Raw genomic sequence first — 27,208 nt, 5'->3', positions numbered from 1 at the left:
CCTTTCGGCCTCACCACGATCGTGCCAATCGGCCCCCCGCGTGGGATAGGGTTGTTCGCCAAATTCGACCTACCAAAGTACCTACACGGAGGGTAGACCGGGCGATCGCACCTCGCCGCAGGTCGACTCCGGACACGGGCCACTTAAGCGACCCGTTCTGTACTATCGGGATAACCGAGCGGTGTTATCGTCGACCTTGACGGTTCCGATTAATTAAGCTCACTTAATTCCGGAATAATACGGAATACGATTCCGTATTAAGCTCACTACCAACCCTTTACGTGAAGCAAGATGGAGATTCAATTAAAAAAAAGACGAAGCGAAACGGGAGGAACAGTTCAACATAATTCACATTTATTCCGTGGCACACGGAAAGCACACATATACAATTACAACAATTATGCACCAAAAGCAGATGTTACAAAAGAAACACAACAATGCAGATCTACTACCGACTACGCAAGCACACGGCAACACTTACACAGTTTTACTTTACAGATGGCGCCGACAACACATATACTCAAAAGCAAAAGAAAAGGGCCACCCTCAAAAACAAGGGGGCAGACGGGGCCTGTGGGCCGCGAGACCGGGTGGAGCCAACCCGTGTCTTGTGATGAGCCGCAAATGTGGTGGCGGTGCCCCGACTCCGCGCTCCTTCGCGGGTTTCGTTGGCACTGCTTGGAGTGGGGTGGGAACGGGGCCCCCTTTTCGCACTATCTCAGCGCGGGGGGGGGGGGAAGGGGGAATTGTTGATGCTCTGGGGAAAGAGGATAGCTGGCTTGCTTGGGTTCCACGACGAGCGACTCCGCTGCGACCTTGTCGCCGACCGCCGTCTTCCTTGCCTCGGACCCAAGGTATCCGGTCCCCTCCGCAATTCTCCTCAGCCGACTGCCTCCAACCCTTCTCCAACTCAAACTCCAACTCCGACTGCCTCCAACTGCTTCCGACCCAAAACTCTCAACTCTTCTCCAACTCGCCTTGACCGAAAAACTCTCTGAATTCGCCCCGCGCTCAGCGCTTTATAGTGGTGTAGGAGATCCCATATGCAAATTTCTGGATCAGAACGAGCTCGGGGGTGGAGCCACGCTCGCCCATTGGACGAAGAAAAAGGGGCGTGAATCTCCCCTGATCCTCGAATTTGCATATATCAATTCTACTCCGACGCGCCTGGAGGCAGGGCCAAACCGCCCCGCGCTTGCTGATTGGATGGATCAGAAGTGGGCGTGTATCATTCCTGATCAGACTTCTCCTCGGAAAGGCCGTACTTTGTACCCGCGGCTCGGCGCGCGCCCTGTACGAGTCCAGGATAGGTGCCCACAAGCGGTGCGGGAATGGCCGCAGAAGGAGAGGCGAAGGTGGTGGAGGGTCCAAAGTGCTGGTCCATGGCCACGGTGACGCTTGGAATGACGGTGATGCGATGTTTGCGGGAGCGAGTTGTGAAGGTAAAGGTCGTGGCTGTTGGCGTTGTTGTTGTTGCGAAGCGGCGTTGCGGTTGGTGGTTGTTTGTGTGATGGCGGTTGAGATGTGGTTGGTTCAAAATAAAGATGGAACAGAAAAACGGCTATCTTAAAGGGTCGCAGCCCGAATGAATCACATTTATACCCTCCAAACAACGGGTTTGGGGCTAACTACACATGTACTTAGAGATATCTCACCTACGGGACCTGAATGGTGGTTTGCGAATTTCCTCAACTGCAACTATATATATATATATATATATATATATATATATATATATATATATATATATATATATATATATATATATATATATATATATATATATATATATATATATATATATATATATTCTTGTAGATTTCCGCCCGTCCGGCGTGCGGGCGACCGCCTTGAGCTCAATTGCGGCCGCGCGCGCCCACCGAATGAGCAATCTCGTCGCAGCTTACGGATCAACGCCGAAACCCAGCTACGGGTGTTTTTAACCACACCATAAACCAGCCAACTCTTCTGTCCACGCGCTACAGGGTCGATCGTCAAATTGTCAATGTACCTAATTATTCGTGCAGACAGAAATGCCAGAAGTTTATACCTCGACGGAGCCTGCACGAAAACGAGCCGCGTAAGCAGCTCGTTCCGTATGCGATTGCCGAGCGGTTTTATATCGCCAAGTCCCGTCGGACCCGATTATTTTATCAGCGTTAAAAGCCAGCTAATATTCCAAACGCATTTATGGCAGTCAATGGCAGAAAGGGACACAGAGCAGGTGACATTCAACAATGGGGACATCTATTTGCACATGTAAGCAATGCAATGAATGGGGATAGGGGACAAGGCACGAGTAAAAGCCTACAGCCGATATCTATTTATTATGTACATACACTTAGTCAGTTCTACTTGGTAGACAAGGCGCCACAAACTTTCATCCAAAACCCGAGAAAGAGAGAACAGGGCTCGTGAGCCTTTATAGTTGCTCGGAGCCTGGATGACCGAAGGGGCTCCGAGAGACCGGGCGGGCTACCAAGCCACCCTCGTGGTGACTCGCTGGGTCCTGGTTCGGCGACCCTCGGTGTCTCTGCCTGCACTCCAACCTCCAAACTCTCCAGCTCTCCACACCAACTCTGAACAGCTTTCCACTGCCTCCGAGCTCTCTCTCCAAGCCCGAACTCGACTCAGAACTCAAGCCCGAACTCCACTCAACTCCACCAACTCTCCACTTCGAGCTCCACTCGCTCTTCCCGAACTCAACTGGACTGTCCACCTCCGAACTCGACTCAGAACTCAAGCCCGAACTCCACTCGACTGGACTCGCCAACTCGACTGCAACTCGTTCTCCTTTGTCGACGACTCGGCGTCTCTTCAACCGCTCAACTACCTTGTCGGCTAGCGAACGCAGCCCTTTATAGCCTCCGGGGCTTCGCTCCTTTACCTTTGACCCTTCACCCCCGGCTGGCTCTGCCCCTTTCGCCGTTCTGATCCGATCTTGCTGTCAAACGCGGTCGTGTTAGGAATCACCGTCTTCACGCGGCCGTGTTAGGAATCACAGTCTTCACGCGGCCGTGTTAGGAATCACAGTCTTCACGCGGCCGTGTTAGGAATCACAGTCTTCACGCGGCCGTGTTTGGAATCACTGGCTTCACGCGGTTGTGGTGAAGATGGTGAGGAGATGATGGCGGTTGTGGAGGAGATGATGGCGGTTGTGGAGAAGATGGTGAGGAGATGGTGGCGGTTTGTGAAAAGATGGTGAGATGTTTGTTTAAAATAAAAGACAGAAAAGAATAACACTACCTCAAAGGTTCACAGCCCGGCACACGAATAATTCCCGTTATACATCGGTGGGGAAATCTAACCTGGAACACACACTTACCGAAATAACTGACCTTCGGGGAACCTCAATGGTGATCTGTGAATTTCCACAACCGTAACAATATGTATGTATGTATATGTATGTATGTATGTATGTGTGTGTATATATATATATATATATATATATATATATATATATATATATATATATATATATATATATATATATATATATATATATATATATATATATATATATATAGATACAAACAAACACGACATAATAGTGACCGAAGCTTTTCGTGCAGCACTCCTCAGGGTAAAAAAATCAGGTAAACCTCAGGATAAAAAAAACATATGTATATGTATGTATATAAATATATATATGTATATATATACATCATCAGTATAATTTTTTTTAAATTAAATCCATTTTAAATTCAGGCTGTAACAACAAAATGTCACAAAAGTCGAAGGGTGTGAATACTTTTTGAAGGCACTGTATGTGGAAGGTAATATTAAATGATGCCTGACCCCATTCCTTAGTGGGTATAGGGAAATGTTTTAGCCCCCTCCCCTCCCCATACAAAAATTTAATTTCAAAATGTCAACGGGATTAGAAAATCACCAGGCAATGCCGGGTACCCCTCCTGCTGGTGGCCAATAGAGGGGGGGGAGGGATTTTTTTATTTAAACCAATCACAATTGAACCTGTGGAAAATTTTGGTAAAATTAATGACAACTCAGCTTCGTTACTGCTTTAAGTGCAAATGAAACACCCCTAATGCAGTGAAGCTGAACATTTTGCATCGAAATTGATTTGTGCAAGTTGCAAATGTGAAGTATACCAATCAACTTTGATGAACGTGCTCCTTATCCGATAATTTTCTTAAACAACCATTTCCATATAGATTTTAACATTTGGTCACTTTTTCTGTTCTTATAACCATTCATAATTTGGCAACTACAGCTATGATCACAGCAAAAAATAAAATAAAAGTACACATGGTGTTTTCCAGCTTTGAGAAATGTTTTAGCCAAAAGGCTGTCGATGCATCACATGCTGTCAGGTCACCCAAAACATCAAAGGGTGGCACACTGAGGTAGATCACTATGGTAGTTCTGTGGCCCTTTCTTTTTGTTTATTGCACAGTATTTCTTGACCAAGGCCTCTCCAATGTTTGAAGTCATTGCTTTAACTCTGAAACAAGAGGAAAATGAAAAAAGGCAAAATGTTCAACTTTCAAGAAAAGATAATGTCACAAAACTACTGGAACTGAATCATGCTTTCATGTTGATTTCTACCCAATACAGTGTCAAGGTGAAATATATATATATATATATATATATATATATACATACACACACACACACACACACACACACACACACACACACACACACACACACACACACACACACACACACACACACACACACACACACACACACACACACACACACACACACACACACACACACACACACACACACACACACATAACCGGTCAAAAATTTTAGAACACCCCCATTTTTCCAGTTTTTACTGAAATTTAAGCAGTTTAATATTTCAATGTACTCTGAAATTAAAGCATAGAACAAATAAACAATTGCAGATAAAAAAGAAATCATGGAATAGTTTTGTTGAACAGAATTTAATCTAAATTCTTGACTCATCAAAGTAGCCACCTTTTGCAGATATACCAGCCGAACATACTCGTGGCATTCTTTCTATAATGGAAATCAAATATTGTTCAGAAAGTTCTTCCCAACACTGTTGCAGAAGTTCCCACAAATGTGTTGCACTTGTCGGTTGCTTTGCTTTCACCCTTCTGTCCAGTTCATCCCAAACCAGCTCGATGGGGTTTAAGTCTGGAGACTGTGCTGGCCATTCCATGATTTGAAGCCTACCACCTTGTTCTTTTTTTTCTAAGGTAGTTCTGACATTAAGCCTGGAGTTATGTTTTGGGTCGTTATCTTGCTGTAGGATGAACCCCTGACCTACTAGGCGTAGACCAGAGGGTATTGCATGGCACTGCAAAATGCTGTGGTAGCCCTTTTGGTTCAGGGTGCCAGTCTCTCTGTGGAAGTCGCCGACTCTGGATCCAGAAAAAGAGCCCCAGATCATCACGCTTCCTCCTCCATGTTTGACAGTTGGTGTCACACACTGAGGAACCATCCATTCGCCTACTCGACAGCATACGAAAACCCTGCGTGATGAACTGAAGATTTCAAATTTTGATTCTTCTAAAGTCCATAAGACCTTCCAGTTTTCGGTAGTCCACTCGTGGTGCTTCATGGCCCAAGCAAGCCACTTTTTCTTATTTGGCCATTTTAGCAATGGCTTTCTTACTGCCACTCGACCTGTCAAACCTGCAGCTCGAAGTCTTCTCGTCACAGTTGAAACCGAGACTTCCATACTTCGACCAGTGTTAAGCTGTGCTTGAAGCTGCTGTCCTGTGAGCCACCTATCACGCAAGCTGTTGACTCTCAGAAACTTGTCTTCTGATTGTGTTGTGGCTTTGGGTCTGACAGACCTCTTCCTGTCAGAGTTTCCAAGTGCCTTTTGATGGTGCAGGAAACTGTACTCACTGACACCTTGGCTTCTTTGCAATTTCTCTGAAGGAAAGACCTACACATTTAAGGGTTATAATGGTCCGTCTGTCTTCCTTTGTTAATTGTCTTTTTCTCGCCATTATGATAGCAATATACTACTTCCTGCAGCGCAATATTGTCCAAATCATGCTTCAGAGGGTGTAACAACACAGTCTGTTCCAACACCGCTTTTATACAGACAGAGGGTTTGTAACTAATCAACAAAAGTTGGGAAACCTGTAGGAATTGTTTGCATCAACTTTCAAGGCTTAATTTACTTCCATTGCTGCAGAACAGCTGCAGTTGCTAAAGGCACTGTCACACCTTGACGTTTTAGCAAGCAATGGCAACGTATAAAAATGTATGTAAAACGTTGGTGTACGCTGAAGTTTTGAGGTTTTAAAAAAAAGTTTTGGTCGTATTCATAACGTGTTGGTCGTATGCATAACATATTAGTAACGGGCACAGAACGTTTCGTTGTCTTATAGATAACTTATACCAACGAATGCTTAGCCTGTTGTCGGCATTCACAACCTATGCCCAACGATAGTTTAACTTAGGCATAGCGCGCTGCACGTATCGCCGACGAACTCGTGGCATTCTCTGTTAAAAACCTGCCGCACGCCGATTTAAATCATAACCGCCTGAAAATTGGAAGTGTCAACATCGCAGTCACACCTTGCCGATTTAGCCAGCATATGCCGACCTATGAAAAATGTGTCTAAAACGCTGGCACATGTCGAATACGGTATGGGTAAGTTGTGTGTACGCTAGGAGCACGCTGAGAAACAATGAAGTACGCTGTCATATTCCGTGGTACGTCTAGTACGTCGTGAAATTTCAAGCATGCTGAAAATTTTACGACGTACTTGACGTATGGCTCACAAGTTCCGCATCCGCTGGCATAAGTTCTCGGCACGCTCCGCGATCATTAACACACGTCGGACACACGTTACTTGTAAGTTACTCATAAGTCGAAACATGTCGAGGTAATGTTTAGCATACCCGAAACTTAATTTTTAACCTATGAGTAACGTGCTTTGAACCTATGTGTAGCGTCCTTTGAACCTATGTGTAACGTATCTCAAACGCACATTGTGTCGTATGTCGACGAATTTGACTGACGTCTTCCAGACGACCACAGAACTTACTGAACTTGTTTCTAACTTACATCTACCGTATAATGGCGATTTGGCAGCGTTTAGGGGAATTGGTATATACAAATGGGCTTCACAAGAGGAACCCGTCAGTGTTCCAGACTCCATGTTGAGTAGATGTCAATGTCAGTAGTATCAGTAGTTGTAGTATTAGGTGAGCGTGTCAGTAGTAGTAGTATTGGTAGTAGTAGTAGTAGTAGGTCCATGTCAGTAGTAGTAGGTGAGCGTGATGGGGAGGGTGTGGGTGATGATGGATCCTCGTTGCGTCCACGAATAGGACCTACTTTGCACCATTGTTCGATGTTCTTTTCAGCTAATTTTTTTTCTCATTCCCACGATGAACTATTTTTTGTTTCAGTTTTTAAAGTATTCAAAACGACTTGGACAAATGCATAATGTACTAGTAATGAACACAGAACGCTTCAATAACTTATAGATCAGTTATACCAATGATTGATTAGCATGTTTTAGGCATCCACAACCTATGCCCAACGATAGTCTAACGTATGCATAGCGTGGCAGCGTATCGTCGACGATTACATGAGGTTTTCTATTCATAGGCTGCAACTTCACTTTTAATAAATGCCTGTCACTCGCCTATTGTTTTTGGACGCTGGTGCTCGGCAATTGAAATTGTTTTCATTGAACGAGTTAAATCGCTTCCACAGCACTGCAGTCACGGCACCAACAGCAGCAGGCTCAGTGCCAGCTCATGCCAGGCTCAAGCAGATCCCTGTAGAAGATGTACTGCTTGGTTATCCTTGGATCCACTCTGGCTAGCAGCTCGTCGAACATCGCTGGGGGCATTCGCAGGAAGTTGATGAAGGATGCATGGTCCTCGTTTCGGAGTTCCACCACGAGCTGGTCATATATGCCGTAATGGCATCGCCTCCCGATCCATGGCCTGACCTAGTTCCTTCTCCTCCGTTCACGTCTTCTTCTCCCGGCTCTATTGGCACGCAACTGGTGCAGTGTCAACTCGATGAGGTCATGTTGATGTTGGAGGACAGCAAGTAGGTATTTTCGTCTCAGCCTTGCCGGATCCTCCATCTCTCAGATGACATGGACATCTGCTCACCATGGAGTCTGGAGCACTGACAGGTTCCTCCTGTGAACCCAATTTTTATATACCAATTCCCCTAATCGCTGCCAATACGCCATTATACAGTATCTGTAAGTTAGAAACACGTTCAGTAAGTTCTGTGGTCGTCCTGAAGACGTCAAATACATCAACATACATATTTGTGCGTAGGACATGCTTTACAAATAATTCCCAAGCACGTTACTCATAGGTTATAAATAAGTCATGGGTACCCTAAACATTGCTTTGACATGTTTTGACGTATGAGGAACTTTCAAGTAACGTGTTGCGAAGTGTGAACAACGTTCGTGTAGCGTGCTTACAAAACGTTACTCATGGGTTAGAAATAAGTTTCAGGTACGCTAAACATTACCTCGATGTGTTTCGACTTATGAGTAACTTACAAGTAACGTGTGTCAACGATCGCATAACGTGTTCTATAACTTATGGCCAGCGTAGCGGAACATGTGAGTCATACGCCAGCATATGTCGTAAAATTTCAATCATGCTAAAAATTGAGGACAACCCAAAAGTACAACGTTTAAAGCCAGCATACTACGACGTATGGCAGTGTTTTTCAGCGTGCTCTTAACGTATACAAAACGTACCCATACGGTATTCGACGTGTGCCAACGTTTTAGACAAATTTTTCATAAATCGGCATACGCTGGCTAAATCGTCAAGGTGTGACAGCGGCTTAACCTATGACCTATTCTCTGAAAAGGGCCTTTTTTAAACAACTCTGAAATTTACATTATTTTTCAGTTTTTGGTAACCTACACTTTTTTTTTAACCTCTGGCAGTTTACCACTTAGCTTTGCACCATTTCAGGTTATTCACTGGACTTGAACTGCTTAAATTTCAGTAAAAACTGGAAAAATGGGACTGTTCTAAAACTTTTGACCAGTAGTGTATGTATGTATGTGTTGTATATATATATACATATATAATTTCGTTGTGCTCTCTTCAGGTGAATTCGCACAAAATGAGTAATGATGAAGAACAGTCTAATAGACACCTATCAACAAAGTCAATTCTGATTTGACGTTCTCTACTGATGCCTCATCTCCCAACGGTCTCGGTGGGAGGAGCCTGTTCAGTGTTCAGCTCTCCAATTGGAGGTTGCAGAGTCTGAGGCAGAGCCTCTAAGGCTGTTGTGGAATCTTCTTCATAACCAGCCGTGATCATGAGACGAGTTTATATGTTCCTCTTCTTCTTTGCACAAACAGGCAAAGCGAGTGGACAAACTCTTTTTGCCGACATAACATGAGGTCCGTGGAATAGATGCGACATTTATCTATTCCATGGACCCCATGTTATGTCGGCAAAAAGAGTTTGTCCACTCCCTTTGCTTGTTTGTGCAAAGAAGAAGAGGAACACAAACTCATCTCATGATCACGGCTGGTTATGAAGAAGATTCTACAACAGCCTTAGAGGCTCTGCCTCAGACTCTGCAACCTCCAATTGGAGAGCTGAACACTAAACTGGCTCCTCCCACTGAGACCATTGGGAGATGACGCATCAGTAGAGAACGTCCAATCAGAATTGAATATATATTTATTTATTTGTATACATGTATGTCAAGAGATAAACCGTGTACAGGAGGGCCTTGCAGGATGGATCAGAGGTAGTGCACCCTAATCTGGTTTGATTCTGGACATGACTATACCCTGTCATGTCATGAGTGCATGACATTTAGCCAGCTATTCCTCTGCTAGTATTCCCCAGTGGGCATTAACAATCCCATTTACCCTCCAAAATACAAAAACAGTTGGCCATTTATGTGTTGGTGCCCTGGCCAATTCCAAATACCTGCCTTGATTCAGCAGCAGCTTGCATTGAGTAGCAACTTGGTCTCTCTCTACACCTTCCGGCAACATAATCATAACCGTATATGTGGGTAGATGGGTGATGAGTCTTTGCAAAACACATGACAACTTTACAATCTAATTGTGAAATGGAATAACAGCCTTCATTACAAGAGTGCACCAACTGGATGTTAATTTGTCTTTTGAGATGCAAACACCTTCCCAACACTTGATTATGGCATTCATTCGGTGTCCACTTACAAATGCACGTTGTGTGTATCAATGAGATTGTGTGCATTGTTAAATTTTCATCAGAATGTACTGTGGAGGGAAACAAATCGTGTAAAAACAGTGGACTGTCATTGAGCAAGCACATTTTTAACACAAGATTAAACCTCAAGCTCACCTTCTTTATTTTCGCCCAGTCCTCCAAAATATCAATATCTCTCAGCATGTAAACAATATATGGACGTGCAGTGATGTCAAGGATAATGGTGTTCAACAGAGATCTGTCCTTAAAAAAGAATAAACTTTAAAAATAATAAACTGTAAAAAGAATAAATAAATAAGATGTAACAAAGTCGTCATTTCTTTTTTCTTTAATTAACCTTCATGGGCTTTTTGTTGTTTTTTGGGGGGGTTTTTTGGTATACAAAGTCAAGGCTCAACTTCTTCTTCTTGTGTATGGCAGCTTGGTTGCCGGGTAGCTATCATTTTGTTGGGGCGTGACTATGCCGCTGATGCTGTGCCCCCATACCAGTACACTGGTACTCATTTCACCGATCTCGGAAGGATGACAGGCTGAATCAACCCCACCTGGTGTTAATTCAGTGGCAAACGGGGCTCAAACTCATTACCCTAAGATCCCAAGCCAGGACAAGGGTCGTGGAGCAGCTAAAATACTGAATAGCTCAGGATGCAACAGAACAAATGGAACAACAGAAAGAGGATGGGGGACCCCAACAGCAGGATTGAAGGATAAAATGGAGACTTGGACAAATAAGGGGTCAGATGTAGGGAAGAATGAGGGATAAGAGAGGACCCACAGGGTGGATAAAATAGTAGAGGATCAATGTGTCAGTCCTGTGACAAGTATGTGGGGACACAGCTTTGAAGGTAGTTTCTGTACAATTGAAGGATGCTGAACAAAATGGATGAGGATCACTCTCTCAAAAATGCTGGCATTTTTGGCTACGTGCCAAAATCCAATATGGCCACCACCATGAAATAAATTGGCCCTGCCAGATCGTACGTGACTTAAAATAATTAGTTTTTTGGTCTATTTTATAGTTAATTGATGTCAGGGAATACATTTTTTTACCATAAAAGAATATTTATTTTCAAAGTAAGTGCCTGAAGTCACTAAAACCGATGTGGACACATGACAGATTCAGACGGATGTCTCAGCATTTGTTGACGGATTATTTGACTCCGTTGAGGTGTCAGACAGTTATATGACAAAGTTTTGGCTGAGATTCATGAACGTGATAAAAATACTGATGATGAATATCCGTGTCTTAAACGCAGGACTGGAACAGAGCAAGAGGCTTCCCTGTATGCAATCGCCAACCTGAGAAGCACATCCCAGGGTCACACTGAAAATTCTCGCAGACGGCTGACAACGGATGAGAAGGCAGTCCAAGATGTTGATAGCTGCATCACTGAATTTGATTGTGATCCATTTGACATAAACAAGCCAACTTTGAGGTCCTTGCAGTTGGAGATGATTGCATATAATGAACTAGTTTGGGATTTTGAGACAGCACTTGAGCATGGTGAAAGTTTGGTCAACAATTTCTTCAAGGAATGCATGTTCTCTGATGAAAAGGCCTTTGATGCAACAATCCTCAAGAGCTCAAGACGCACCTTCACCCGACCATCTGAAGTCAAAGGGAAAGGGAAAGCTAATGGTCAAAGACTGATGCAATGGAAAACAAAGCTATGGCACAGATGATCTCCCTCACCCAGAAAATCACAGAAAAGATGGATCCGCAACAAGTGATGGCACAGAGTCACTGATGAATGTCTATCGTTGCTCAACATCAATGGCACCATGAAGAAGCTGCAAAAATCCAAGCTTGTTGAGAAGCTTAACCTGCAAGAGTTGCATGTTGATTGTTACATTGTATTAGAAGGCATGGGGTTCGTGCAGAGACTTGCCACCCCATCTGCTGAAGACAGAGAGAAACAGAATGAGACTGACTTTACTTGGGGAGATTATGCAGAGAAATGTTCTCACTTGTTCTCGCACAGCATCCCAATGCATCAGAGGTTGTCATTGTCAATGATCCTTACGATTTGGAAACGACCATCAAAGAAAGTGAGCATGAACGTCATGCTGGAGACACTATACACAGGAGGGTGAAATAACATATACATGAGGAGAGAGCATAAACTTCCTGCATCAAAATATTTTCAGTTTGGTTCAGAAATTCAGATAACAAACTTCAGCTGCAGGAGTTTCTGTTGAGTGAGTTCAGGACTCTGGCACTCCAACATCCATCCATTGGATTTGTGTACTCTGTCAGAGACAACTGCTGGGATTTATCTGCTGATGGAGAAAATGACTGCATTGAAGAGTAACAGTGTCACCACATAGAAGCAGACACAATACTTCTCTACATCTACTCTGAAATCAGAAAGTCTGGAATGAAAGATCCAGTTATCATCAATGCTGAAGACATTGATATGGTGGTGTTGGCGGTACATGCGGCACACCGTCTGGAGGGCTTGCGATGTATAAAGAGGAAAGTATCCATCCTCGACTGCAAAGCGTTGTGTTCGAAATAAGTTGCTGAAGTAATAGTTCTACTCCACATACATAGTGGAGCATATGCCATATCTGGATTCTTCGGCCATGGGAAAAGGACAGTTTTTGACGCCCTCAAAACAGCAGATGCACGACAGTTACTGACAGGAGTAGGAACCTCACTCCCTGTTTATTCAAAGACACATACCTGGAGAAGACAAGCGATGCTGAGCGAGGAACATGCTTTGAAATGGGGCGAGATGAAACGGAAGTCGACACAAAGGATCCCCCCATATCGGGTTAACTAGTAATGCGGGTTAAGTACCAGGTCTTCATCTGACTCAACTACCACAACCTGAGTGCTCAATCACCACTTAACCATGGATGGACCATTAAGGACAGGGCATGTGTCCCAATTCACTTTACCAAGCCAGCTCTTCCAAAGAATCTCATTGATATAGCTGCACAAATAAAAGTACAACAACCAAACACAGATACAGATACAGACTGGATGGAGAAACTGAAACTGAGGATGAAGGGGATAACCAAACAGACTGAATTCAGCAACTCATCCCCACCTACACAAAATATAAAACTCAAAATGTATGCCAAATGTAAGTTTCATTATTTAATACCAAATATAAAATGCATGCTGAAAGTTATTAGTTGGTGGTCTCCTGATTTTAAGCTTTAGTGATGCGACATCTACGAAAGTCAAATACCTGTATCTTGGATATATTTTGTAATTGTCATCTTGTTGATGAAGTTGAAATGACATACATGTAAAATAATTTCTCCTCCCAACAAACCCCTGATTACCCTTAACAGAAACCTACCAGTCTGATGAGACATCTAAACTAAGTGTGTGTGTGTGTGTGTGTGTGTGTGTGTGTGTGTGTGTGTGTGTGTGTGTGTGTGTGTGTGTGTGTGTGTGTGTGTGTGTGTGTGTGTGTGTGTGTGTGTGTGTGTGTGTGTGTGTGTGTGTGTGTGTGTGTGTGTGTGTGTCCTCCATAATTCCAAATCCATGAAACCTAGTGGCCTGAAACTTTGCATGCATAACCAAGGGAAATCCAAGGTAGTACATCAGTGAAAATTGGGTGTTTGGGTTAATTTAAACACCCCTTTTTGGCCTCTGTCAGCTTTCAGGGGGCCTCAATTCACCATTTTGTTCGGCCTATTCAAACATGCCTTGATTTGGAAACACGATCTCCTCTTACAGGCTAATTAAAGTGTATAATCCAAATATTATACTTGATTTGAGAATCGGATCTGTTGGATTAAGTAAGTGTCGAAATCTAGAGTGAAATCTGAAAATTTTAACAAATTAGTGATTTTTATAACTAAGTCTCTTGATTTAAGCAAAACATTTAGCTTAATTTTTTCTACTGTTTGGACAATTATATTTAGTGAAGAAAAGATTAAGGAAAGTGCAGAAAGTGGAACTTCATTTGGTGCAACGCCGTGCTATCGAACCTGTTTTTGCAACTCATGATGATCCAGTCGACGGGTCTTTTTTGGGAATTATGCATGGTTTTCTTTTTACTGTTTTGTGCGATCTGCTTTCATGAAAAAAAATATTAATAATTGCTGCAATATAGTAAGTCAGCAGTGCCTGAAAATGAAGAGGTACACAAGGATGTGCTGGGGTTTGTGCGTGCCTGCATGCGAGGAGGTTGTAGGAATGTGTATGGGTCGGGGAATGCATACAGGTTGGCCTTTGGCAGGTAGATAGCATGGGTTTAAATTTTTTAATGCTCCCACCCAATTTTTATATGCTCACGCTGCCTCCCCTTTCCCTCAGGCTGCCTCCCCTTTCCCTCAGGCTGCCTCCCCCTCCCCTGATGCTCCCTTCCCCTCCCCTCATGCTGCCTCCCCTTTCCCTCATGCTGCCTCCCCCTCCTCACGCTGCCTCCCCCTCCTCACGCTGCCTCCCCATTCCCTCCCCTCACGCTGCCTCCCCATTCCCTCCCCTCGCGCTGCCTCCCCATTCCCTCCCCTCACGCTGCCTCCCCATTCCCTCCCCTCACGCTGCCTCCCCATTTCCTCCCCTTGAACTGCCTTCCCATTTGCATCTCTCATGTTGCTTTCCCACTCCCTCCCCTCAAGCCGCCTTCTCATTTGCTTCCCTCACACTGTCTTCCCCTCCACTCTCCCCTTGCGCTGTCTTCCCATCCCCTCCCCTCCACTCCCCTCGCACTGCCTCCTCTCTCTCTCTCTCTCTCTCTCTCTCTCTCTCTCTCTCTCTCTCTCTCTCTCTCTCTCTCGCTGCCTTCCCTTTCCTCCCCTCATGCTATCCTCCTCCCAAACCCCTCCTTTAAGATACAACTCTCCAGAGATCGAGGAGGAAGGGTTGTCAAATAATGTACAAATTGGACAAATGAAATGAAAGCTTTTTTTTTTTGAGCAGTCAGAACTTTTGCACGGATCAATTCCGCAATTCGTCTCAGGTTATGAGATTCTCGAGCTTATCAAATGTGTGGAAATTAAATAAAGGCACAAACACTGGTGCAGCTTTTTCGATGACTGAAGGAAAATGCCCTTTCTTCCCTTTCCCTCACGCTTACCTCCTACTAAAGCCCCTCCACCCTCACGAACCTCTCTGGGCATTCTTTAGTATGACCCGTTTGAACGTGCTGTTTTAACATACCCAATTTTGTACAATACCGTACCAATGCTGGCATAAGGAACCCCCCCCCCCTTGCTTTTCCGCAAGTCCCCCTATCAAACACATGTCCAGAACACCCGCTTCCCTTCCACACTACCCCCTCTCTTCCCCATCCTTCTCTCTGCCTCCTCCCCCCACCCCCTCCTTAATATTCCTGTCAGAGAAGTGATGGGTTGTATTTGCTAGTGACTAAATAAAAGTGAACTTGGAGATTAATGGCAGCCATGTTTCATTATTTTGGTCACCATTTTGTATTTTCCCTTTGTATGCTTGGTGTTAGCTTAATGGTTAGGGTGGTGGGCTTTGGATGCAAGGGTCCTGAGTTAAAATCCTGCTCGGCTGTTGAATTAATACCAGGTGGGGTTAACTCGGCCTGTCATCCTTCCGAGGTCGGCAAAATGAGTGCCAACATGCTGGTATCCTGTGTCGGAGTGGCGACCCTTCCAGGATTGTGCCCAATAGCCAAGGAGACCGCTTAAGCAGCACCAACGCTCTGCATAGAGCATGGTCCCGATATCCTCCTCCTCCTCCTCTTGAGGAAATTTTGAAATGCAAAACTGAATTCTTTGACTCAGAAAAACTATATTTCGACACAAGAACCAGTGTTGTAGTCGAGATCACCATGTCAGAGACGGACCAACAAAACTGATGAGAACATCTGTATCCGGATCCAAGCAGAGTTTTTTATGGCAGCCAACTCAGATTTTAGAGGCAATCTTGGATTTTGGGCACTTACTTTTGCTTGGGCAAAAGATTGGCAGATGGAATTTAAGCCGAGCAAATGTAAGGTGTTGGGGATGGGAAAGAACAATGAAAATAGAGATTACAGGATGTAAGGGGTAATTTTGGAGTGTGTCACATAGGAGAGGGATCAAGGGGTGGTAATAGATATGGGAGGTAAGCAGGCAGCACAATGCCAGTCAGCTACAGGTAAAGCAAATAAGGTTTTAGGTTGTATTCGGGGTGGAATCATTTATAAATCAAGAGGTGGTGTTAACATTGTACAGGAATTTAGTGAGGGCCCCATGTAGAATATTGTGTGCAGTTTTGGTCACCACAACTCAGGAAGGACATAGATGCCATAGAGAGGGTTCAGCGCAGGGCTACTCCATTGATTCCTCGCTAGACTCAGCTATAAGGAGTGGCTGAAGGAGTCAGGGCTTTACACACTAGAAATGAGGTGGTTACGAGGAGATATGATAGAGATGTTTATGATAATGAAAGGTATAGATAAAATAAGTGAAGATGAATTATTCAACAGAGTAGACGGTGATTGTGCCAGGGGCCATAGCCTGAGAGTAAAGAAGAGAGTCGAGACTGTAGCAAGGCAGGAGACTTTCACTCAGAGAGTAATGCATGGAATGGCCTCCCTGGAAAGGTAGTGGCAGCAAAAATGGTAGATAAGTTTAAATTAGAATTAAATAGGTACCTGGAAGTTATGGAGATAGGGGTGTATGGATGTTGATAAGACTTTTAGGTAGTTTGAGCATTGATGGGTGATTTTGTACATGTGTACGGAGTGCTGTTGGTGGGGCTTGTCAAGGAGGGTTGTGTGGTTGATGGTGTGTTTTTAACCAAGCCCATGCCCCCTCCCCTGAGAGGAGGAAAAGGGAAAAAAAAAAAAAAACTACAAAAACAAACAAAAACATTTTCATTAATTAAAAATCTTCCTTAGATCTTGTGTAGATGGGTTAGTGTGGTGTTCGTGCAGGCATGATGGGCTGAATGGCCTCCACCTGTGTTGGATTTCCTTGTTATATCCTTGTTGTTTTGAATATAAATACTGTATTCTTTTGTTGTAAAAATGTATTCCCTAACATCCATCAACTATAAAATAGAAGAAAAGAAAAAAAATTTATTTTTGGCAATGTCTGGTGTGGCAGGGCCAACTTATATTCTGGCAGGGGTTACATTAGATTTTGGCACATAGCCAAAGAGAGTGTAAGTGGAACATTTTGGAGAGTGTAACCCCCACCTATTTTGTTCAACATCCTTCAATTGTATTGAAACCACCTTCAAAGCTTTGTCCCCGAATACTTGTCAAGGGACATACACATCGATCCTCTACTAAGATGGATACAGAAGTAAATTTCCTGGAACTGAAAAACTGGAAATTTGGAAAATGTGGTCTCAGAGGGTAGGGAGGGAGAGGTTTTTTTTTTAGAGGTGGGCTTGGGGGGGGTGGTTTATCAGAGGTGGGCTTGGGGGGTGGTGATCAGAGGTGGGTTTGGGGGTGGGGGTCATTAGAGGTGGTTTTGGGGGGTGGTTATCAGAAGTGGATTTGGTGGGGGGGGATCATTAGAGGTGGGCTTGGGTGTTAAAATGGGTCTTACTTTCTTGAATAAGTGTTACAATGTAATATGAAATATTGAGAGTTGTCTAAAACATGAGACAAGGATTGAGATTTTGAATCATTGTTAGACTAACAGGCCGGGATTACAAAGAATTGACAATGTATGAGGAGGGGTGCTGGATCAATGGTTCTGACTGCAACTGTCACACTATGACTACACAAGAATGGCAGTGAATCAAACAGTGTGTGCCCTTCATCAAGCTGTACTTATTGCCTAATGGAATAAAAGGAGAAAGAACGAGTTGCAGTAAAAATTTATACGTACATAAAAATAGAGGTTTGAGATCCTTTTGGGTCATTTAAGAATCAACCGGTGACAGGATATCTGTCCCGATTTCACATAAATAAATAAATTTGAAAACCATTAATTTAATAAAGGAATGGATAATTTTTTTGGCGCCAAAGTACCAAAGTAAATTTTTAAAAAAGAAAAAAAGGAGAAGAGTTGTTTGGGGTTGTTTACTTGCTGCGGAGAGCAGCGACAGCACTATGAACAAGAGCTGTGCAGCCATGCAGCCAGTGGTACACACAGCAATCGCACAAACAGCAGCAAGGTATACAAGAAAGGATATCGGTGATGGTCACTGGTCGTTTTTTCTTCTCAATACTCGTTGGCTGGCATTTCCTTTTACTGCGTTTAAAACGGCTTCCGTTGCATTGCTTCGTTATTTCACGCTTACCTAATGGAAGGTAAAAGACCCATTCACGCATCTCCGACACCCACTAATCAGCATGAAAGAAACAGAACACAGTATTTATAATGTATGGTTCAAAAGGATAGAAACACATAACACAAAGGTTTAGCCACTGCAAAGTTGGCTCGGCAGGATGAGCCACCTGGTCGAGAAGAGAAAACCTTTCGTTCATCTTCTGCCTTCCGAATTCGGGACTGTAACTCTTCTTGCAGAGACTCCAACAGCAGAAGCTTTTCGCTCTAGGTGAATATTCAATTCAAAAGATTTTAAAAATTTTTTAAAAGGGCTGACAATTTTGTTCAGCAACAGCAATGTATAAATACTTGTACAATGCAGTGATAATGAAAATAAAAATTGTTTGTATATGTATGATGGTTCAATCAGACTTCAAATTTGCCTCCAAATACATTGTTGTCCCATTTCATTTGATATTTTTTACTTATTTTACAAGCATGGCATGTTAACTTGGAATGTTGGATTTGGGATGCAACAAAGTCAAGATGGGTCAAATAGCCTCATACAGTATATATGTAATTCTGTGTTTCCTTGTGCAAATCCTGATGCAGGATTGGCATTAAATTAGCTTGTCTTACCAATGGATTCTTTTTCCTTTTATTCAGTCACATTTACCCTCGATACATCCATCCCTCCATCAATCGAGACCATACTCTGTACAGAGCGTTAATGCTGCCGATGCACTCTCCGAGGCTATTGGGTACAATTCTGGATGGGTCGCCACTCCAATGCAGGATGCTCGAATGGCTCAATAATCTCAGCAAGCTGGTACTCATTTTGCCAACGTCAGAAGGATGACAGGCAGGCTGAGTCAATCCATTCCATGCATCCATCCATTGGGGCCATACTCTGTGCGGAGCATTGGTGCTGCCGAAGCAGTCTCCTTGGCTATTGGGCACAATCCTGGACGGGTCATCACTCCGACACAGGATACCAGCAAGCTGGCAATCATTTTGCCGACCTTGAAAGGATGACAGGCAGAGTCAACCCCACCTGGTATTAATTTAACGGCCGAGCGGGATTTGAACTCAGGACCCTAGGATCCCAAGCCCACACCCTCGATACAATTCACAGTTAAATGGAGTAAAGTGAAATGAGAGATTAATGTGAAAGAAAATCATACAGCCTTTCAACCACACTTGGTCATGTTAGAGCATCTGCTCTGCGTCTGGGAGGTCGGCAGTTCAAACCCCCAGACGAGTCATACCAAAGACTAAAAATGGTGCATGCTGCCTCCCTGCTTGAAGCTCAGCATTTAAAAAGTGATAGAGCATGGACAAACAACCATTATTTTCATAAAATATCCACTTTTGCGAGACCGATCAAAGACTCGGTGAAACTTATACGTACAGTGAAACAGTGAAACCTTATACTCAGTGAAACTTATACGTACGAAACTTATACGTACAAAAGTCTGAGTCCAGTTGCAAATTTATTAAATTAGATATAAAATAAATCGTTAAAATACGAAACCAAAAGCATTTTCTCAGGATTTCTATGAAATCTTAAGGATATGGTAATACTTATTTATCATAATAAATGTCAGTGTGCCAGTCAGTCAGTCAGTGTGTCATGCACTCAGTTTGTCAGTGTGTGTCCTCCATAACTCCAAAACTTAGTGGCCCCAAAACTTTCCATGCACATAATAAGGGAACTCCAAAGAAGTGCATGAATGAAAACTGGGTATTTGGGTAAAGTTGACCATCCCTTTTGAAGATAATTATTAATGGCTTTTACCTTCATGAAAGGCTCATCCTTGGTGAGCCCAATTTCACCTCGCAGGGGTCTTAGCCATCATTTTGATTTTGCCGATTCAAACATGCCTTGCCTTGGAAATACAATCTACTCTCACGGACTAAAGTATATCGTCAAAATATTATTTCGGATTTGAGAATTGGATCTCGTGGACTAAATAAGTGTCGAAATCTGGAGTGAAATCTGAACGTTTTAATAAAGCATCGATTCTTATAACTAAGCGTACAAGCATATATATTTAAAGAAGGCTATGCTCCCACCAACTCAATATTCAGCGAAGCGGCGGGTGAGGTTTGTTAGCGTGTTTGTGACCTTACTTCTCTGAGCTCCCATGGTTAATCGCGATGGATACCAATATAATTGGTGAGATTGTGAGCTCCGATCGTCAAATATGGTATCAGATGTGAAAAATTACTCTTACAATGATCGGTAAGATAGGCAAATGAGTCATGTGACCTCTTGTTCTCAAACCGAAAATAGTACAAACACAACCTATACATCGCTTTAAAGATAATTGTACTGCTCATCTAACAACGTAACTCTCAAGGGTGAAAGAAGAGTTTGTAGAAAAATGTTACCACCTTAGCTAACGAAATGACATATCCACCCTGAAAAAAAATTAAAAATAAGCAATTTTGATCCGTATACCTATACAGTTGTTTTGAGAGTCTCTTCCGATTGTCTGACAACAAAACAGATTTTGAATATCTTTTTCACATGGTCACTTTTTTTTTTCCACAACTTTATGTGGACTGCTCTTGAGAAGAAGAACACCAAGCAATTTACTTGTTCTGGCCCTTGATAGAAAAACATTCAATATTGCCTCCCAAAAGCATTACAATAATACATTCCATTTTATTGATAATTCTGTTCAATATTTTACAGGTTGATAAATAAAATGTTTGTCTCTAAACATGTGCTTAATTGTGGTTGTCCAATGCATGTTAGATTCCGAGCAACGCCTAGTATCTTTTTGGGAAGGGGGAGGCAGAGGGTGGAGAGAGAGGCGGTGGGGTGGGGGTGAGGAAGGGGAAAGGGTGGGATGAGGGATGGGAAAGAGTGGGATGAGGGATGGGAAAGAGTGGGATGAGGGAGGGGAAAGGGTAGGAGGAAGAAACCGGCATTGCCTGACAACACTGGATACCTTTGCTAGTATTAAATGATCAGTGTGACCTTCTTTTGCCTTGAGAGCTGTCTCAACTCTATTTGGCATTGATTCAATTAGTTTATGGATTATGTTTGAGATAATTTTTCCCCAATACTTTTGTAATGCACTCCAGAGCATAATCAGACTGCTCACATAAATCTTATGTCTCTCACAAATGTATTGACCCATCATTTATTCAGTGAAGACAAAGTTTGTAAATAATAACGACTGCATCATAAATCTCTACATATAATAGAGCAAGTGTTTGTATGTATGTATATATGTACGTATGTCCGCTCTATAGCAATTGGTTGGAAAGCTGGCCTGATGTCACGCACAATTGTAATCTGAAAAAAATAAAACGGGCAATACATCTGGGTGTTCTCCTGGAAGAGTAATGATACTGAGGAGGAAATCAACATGGGACGGAATCGGCAAAATGTACCAATGAACCAATGTTACAGCAAATACATAATTTGGGGGGTGACCCCCCCCATAGACCCCTTTAGCCCACAATTTTTTAATGTTGTGAACAAACTATAGTACATCACAGGTGATGAAGGTTGTGATGAAGTTTCATCAAAATTATATGTGTAGTTTTGGAGAAGAAAGCAAATACCTCTTTAGGGGGGGGGGAACCCCCCCAAGAAACTCAATCCATAGACTCCTCAGACCCTGATTTCTTAATGCTGTGAACAAATTTTGGTGCATCACAGGCGATGAAGGTTGTGGTCAAGTTTCATCTGAATTGCATGTGTAGTTTCTGAGAAGAAAGCAAATACATATTTTGGGAGGCAAGCCCCGTAGGCACCCTGAGGTGCTGATTTTTAGCTCGCCTGTTCGAAGAACAGAGAGCTATAGCGATACCCCCGGCGTGAGCGTGAGCGTGAAAATGTTAAAGTTTTTGGTGCAAGTTATTTAGAAGCTTGCCATTCATTTAATATGTGTACTAGGATGCTGATATTTGGCATGGAGGTTCCTTTGGGGTATATTATTGATGTAGTGAAGTTTAAATTAAAAAATAATTTCAAATGTTTTAAATTTTTGACCTGTTTTGAACTTAACTATTTTGTAGCACATCAACGTTAAAGTTTTTTCCTTTCTAATGTTTTTATCTACCACACTATTTTTTACTGATTACAATATACAAATACATATATTGCTTTAAAATTATTTGGATCAGACTTCACTGCAATGCTTTATAAAAAATATTATTAGACTAGTCTTTTAAAAACGATAAATGTATAAACAGGCGAGCATTGGGTGGCTTTGACACCAACTCTCTGGTTTTTAATGCCATGAACAAACTTTGGTGTATACAGGGTGATGAAGGTTGTGGTAAAGTTTCAGCAAAATTGTACGTGTAGTTTCAGAGAAGTTGCAAATATTTGCGGACAGACAGATGGACGACGGATGACATGTAATCCCATAAGCTCCACGGAACTACGTTCCAGATGAGCTAAAAATCATGTCCACCATTTTAGTACCTAAGACATCTTTGGAAGTATCATGTTCACAATCGCAATGCCCTCCGATAAGTTTTCCATTCCGAGACAACCTAAGCAACTGATAATTTAAAGGATCATCAAATATCAAAAGGTTGAAGCCGATAGGCATCATGGGTCTTGTCAAGGCGACCGTACACATAGGCCACAGGCTTCAGGCCATTGGTGTCAGCCTATGGGCCAGTGGAATTGGAATTATCCGAGCTATATAATCACGATCTATTAAATACATGCACATAAGCAGTACGCATATTTTTCCTTCAATTGTGTAACCCGGGTTATTTATATTTTTGGGAGCGATCGAGGCAGCGGTCTGTTGCCTATACACTACCCAAATACAGGGATGTGTCAAAACAACATGTTGCATGCTTGGAACAAGATTGCCCGTGTGGTGGTTACCCTGCGAGTACAGGTATATTCAACACTATGAAAAAGTGCTGTTTGAAATTATGGTATGAGAAAGTTTGGCATTGATTGAAGTTGACTCAGACTTTTGTAACCTACTGCATATGACAGGCATGACAAACGCATCATAAACAATGGATAAATCAACATAGAATATGAAATGCCAACACAGGATCATGAGCTCTCAGACGGAAACATCAACCAACGCAATCCATTGGTTTGGTGAAACGGTGGTTTATCATATAGCACAAACAAAACATGGCATTATTACCTGAAATGCTTGCAAAGCGGATTGCTTTTCACACTCGTGTTTGCGTTCGATACCTTTTAGCCTGTATTCTTTGTACAAACCTGCAAGAAAAGAAATGATGGAAGCCTTTTGTGTATCATGTCTCACAAATAAATAAAAACCATAGAATTTGATGTGAATGTGTTGATAAACATGCCCCCGCCCATGTTAAATATCAACCCACTGTTACATTTTGTCTCAATTAAAGGCCACATGAGAAAGGGTGTGAGAGAGAAAGAGAGAGGTAACATCAGATGCTTCTAGCTTGATTTATGATCTGCAAAATGATTTTCAAAGGGCACATGATCTTTGACTTGTTGAACACTAAATTTAATAAGTTCATGTTTGTATCTCAGTCCATACTTATGCCAAGTTTGGTCAAAATCCCTTCATCAGTTCACAAATTATCGCGGTTATGGAAATATGCTTCGCACACACGGACGGACACACACACAATCCCTTTGGCTGTGGAGGCATAAGAACATGTAGTGACATGCAAGCTTTATTTAAATACATAAATAAATAAATCAAAATCGCACCCGTGTCCGAAGGAAGCAGTGCAGTTTGGAATTTTAAACAATGAAATAGGCAAAGCCTAGAAACGAGTGGAATCCATTAGACTTATCCTTTAGAATTACCTTTTATATCATCAACATCATCTTTAGAATTACCTCACCATTCTTGTTTACCCTTTATAACACTCGAGAATGTTACACTGTTACAATGACTATTAGACTATTAGATCCCAATGACTATTAGATAATAATTGTTTGTAGCGTTTCACTTTGATTGATGAAGCGGTTGAAGAGAAATAATTTTTTGAAGATTTTCGTTCAATCCAATATGGCTGCCAGACCATGTGACCTATTAATTATTGGTGAACACCTTTGTATCCCCACAGCTTGAGGAACATTTGGGTGAAGTTTCCCCTTGATCTGTCAAGTTGTTCTGGGGAAGAAGATTTTTTAAAGGTTTATTACTCAAAAAAAAAAAAAAAAATCGATGCCAAACCATGTGACCTATGACATCATAGGGAGATAACTTTTTGGTTCTTGTGGATAGGTGATCATACCTGTAAAGTTTGACCTCTATATGCTCAGCTGTTTCGGAGAAGATTTTTATGTGAAAAACATTATGGCCGCCGAACCACGTGACTGATAACGTCATCAATTTTTTCCCCTGTACAATTTATCCCAAGATGACCCTCAAAAATTTTCATACTGATCGGATAAAGTGTTTGAGTATGCAATTATGACGTCGTAACGAAGCCACCTATGACATCATCCAAAAAAAATCACACTTCTTTCCCATGGGGAGTACTTAACATGTGCCAAGTTTAAATTTTTTTCCATGGAGCGTTTTTGGAAATACAGAGGTCCAAAGTTTTTCCTTTTTTCCAACATGGACGCCACACCACCTGATCTATGACGACATAATTACGATATAAAAATTCTACATGAGTAGTCGCATTTACGGTGAAAATTCTGTGTCAATCGTATAAGCGGTGACAGAGAAAACAGAAAAAAATAGCATGGACTGATGTAGGAGATGGGGATGGGCCAGGCATCTGCCTAAGGGATGGCCAGACGGAGGCCCCTGGAGTACCGGCGGAAAGTGGACGCAGCGACGCGCTGCTCTGGTGCATGCTCCCATACCTGACCTAACCTGACCTGACGGACGTACATATGTATGTACGGACAACCCGAAAACATAATACCTCCTGCAACTTTATCAGCAGAGACATAAAAAGGATATAGTTTTTAACTCAATGATTAAATGGAAAAGTTCCTCAATGCACAAAATCTTGATTACAATGACTGATTACAATGACCACATTGTCTGACTTATCAATCTCTTATCTCTCCCACTCCTGCTGATCCCACCACCCCCACCCCCTTCAGAGTACGCATGCTGCAGCCACCTGCCACTTCCGAACGAATTTGAAGGTCCTGCTGTAGCCCGGCCAATGGCTCAGTGTACTCTGGAGCTGCCTCGCACAACACTTCCTCCAGCTTGTCATGAACTTGGTGCAGCCGCTCCTTGTATAACCTGCAAAGGGGTAGAAAGATATTTATTGTATAAATGCACCCGAGACTACAAGATTACAAACAACTACAGAATGAATGCTCCATTGAAGCTGGAACTAAAAATGTTTTTTGTTTTTTTTCAATCAAAATTAAAGTTGAGCCTGAATCGTACATTAAGTAGAATCATAATAATTAACGATAATTAACTAACTTTATAAAGTAGAATCATAATAATCATAACTATATGTTGTATGCCTTAGCCTTGGGGGAGTGCCGGCTTCGCAGAACCACAACAATAACATGTCTTCCAGCCGTTTCTGTAGGGAGTGGCTGTACTAGTATCTAAAATTAACAAGAACCCTTCAGCTCAAGAGGCAACTCAGCCATTATTCAATTACAGATGCAATGCATTGATTAGTTTGATGGATCAATTCATAACGATGTTCATGATCAATGGGTAGCAAACATGATGACGAATGGTACGTACAGGACTGTATTACAATCTGGAGTATTTGTGAAGTCCGGAGATAACTTTAAATCTATTTCCACATCATAATATCCTGTGTGGGCTTCTTAAATCCACTCAAACGAAGCTGCTTTCAATCTGTGCTGTTAAAAGAAAGATCTCACTGTTCTTTCAAGTCCATGAATCTCTGCTCCAGTTCAGACATCTCATCGAGACATTCCATCTTTCGCTTTTGACATTCCAGTTCGTCCAGCTCTGAGAGACAAGAAAAACACTTGCAAACATAACCAGCACCTGAACCATCATTCACCATTACAATATAAGAGAACATGTCTTCTTGTTAGCAGGATGGAAAGCTCCAAATGAAGGCATTGCAAATATTATATTTTTATATATATATATATATATATATATATATATATATATATATATATATATATATATATATATATATATATATATATATATATATATATATATATATATATATATATAATAAGATAGGGGATGTAAAATCAAATGAGTACCAGTGTACTGGGCCGGTGTATACCCCGGTTAAATAGGTGTACCCTATCCCTGTGTCGTAAGAGGCGACCAGGGTTGCGTCAGGAAGGGCATCCGGTGTAAAACATGTGCCAAATCACTATGCGGATCATACGGATGATCCGCTGTGGCGACCTCTAACGGGACCAGCCGAAAGAAGAAGAGATATATATATATATATATATATATATATATATATATATATATATATATATATATATATATATATATATATATATATATATATATATATATATATTACAAACACACTCATCATGCTGCCTTCCCATTCTCTAACACTGCCCCCCTTTTTCCTTCCCCTCACGCTGCCTCCCCTTTCCCTCCCCTCATGCTGCCTCCCCTTTCCCTCCCCTCACACCGCCTCCCATTTCCCTCCCCTCATGCTGCCTCCCCTTTCCCTCCCCTCATGCTTCCTCCCCTTTCCCTCCCCTCACACCACCTCTCCTTTCCCTCCCCTCACACCACCTCTCCTTTCCCTCCCCTCATGCTGCCTCCCCTTTCCCTCCCCTCACGCTGCCTCCCCTTTCCCTCCCCTCATGCTGCCTCCCCTTTCCCTTTCCCTCCCCTCACACCGCCTCCCCTTCCCCTCACGCTGCCTCCCCCACCCCTTCACGCTGCCACCACCCTTCACCCCCCACCCCATTGTGCTGCCTTCCCCCTTCCTCCTC

At 42.6% G+C, this 27,208-nt stretch overlaps 2 protein-coding genes across 7 annotated transcripts in view; one reads left to right on the top strand and one right to left on the bottom strand.

Annotated features, from left to right (window-relative positions):
* MBIP (MAP3K12 binding inhibitory protein 1) overlaps positions 1–25,670 on the top strand; it is an 81,083-nt gene extending 55,413 nt beyond the window's left edge. For 2 of the 4 annotated variants that reach the window (XM_085851282.1, XM_085851281.1), the window contains exon 10: positions 25,385–25,670. In XM_085851282.1, coding sequence (XP_085707408.1) covers positions 25,385–25,441 — 57 coding nt within the window. In that variant the 3' untranslated portion in view covers positions 25,442–25,670. The remainder of the gene's footprint in view (positions 1–25,384) is intronic. The other 2 variants (XM_085851279.1, XM_085851277.1) reach the window with 1 other exon arrangement.
* LOC147013918 (breast cancer metastasis-suppressor 1-like protein) overlaps positions 333–27,208 on the bottom strand; it is a 30,316-nt gene continuing 3,440 nt past the window's right edge. Inside the window, exons 2-9 of one of the 3 annotated variants that reach the window (XM_085851284.1) lie at positions 26,141–26,231; positions 25,405–25,532; positions 23,466–23,545; positions 18,510–18,606; positions 18,245–18,352; positions 10,312–10,376; positions 9,914–10,014; positions 333–4,465 (exon numbers count right to left, since the gene is read on the bottom strand). In XM_085851284.1, coding sequence (XP_085707410.1) covers positions 4,348–4,465; positions 9,914–10,014; positions 10,312–10,376; positions 18,245–18,352; positions 18,510–18,606; positions 23,466–23,545; positions 25,405–25,532; positions 26,141–26,231 — 788 coding nt within the window. In that variant the 3' untranslated portion in view covers positions 333–4,347. Of the gene's footprint in view, positions 4,466–9,913; positions 10,015–10,064; positions 10,227–10,311; positions 10,377–18,244; positions 18,353–18,509; positions 18,607–23,465; positions 23,546–25,404; positions 25,533–26,140; positions 26,232–27,208 lie in introns of those variants that run through there. The other 2 variants (XM_085851286.1, XM_085851285.1) reach the window with 2 other exon arrangements.

This window comes from Eptatretus burgeri, chromosome 13 (assembly GCF_056783735.1).
Source record: "Eptatretus burgeri isolate ZD-2024b chromosome 13, Ebu_testis_v1, whole genome shotgun sequence".
Classification (NCBI taxonomy): Eukaryota; Metazoa; Chordata; class Myxini; order Myxiniformes; family Myxinidae; genus Eptatretus; species Eptatretus burgeri.
The sequence above is the reverse complement of the archived record's forward strand: the minus strand, read 5'-3'. Positions and strand labels throughout refer to the sequence as shown.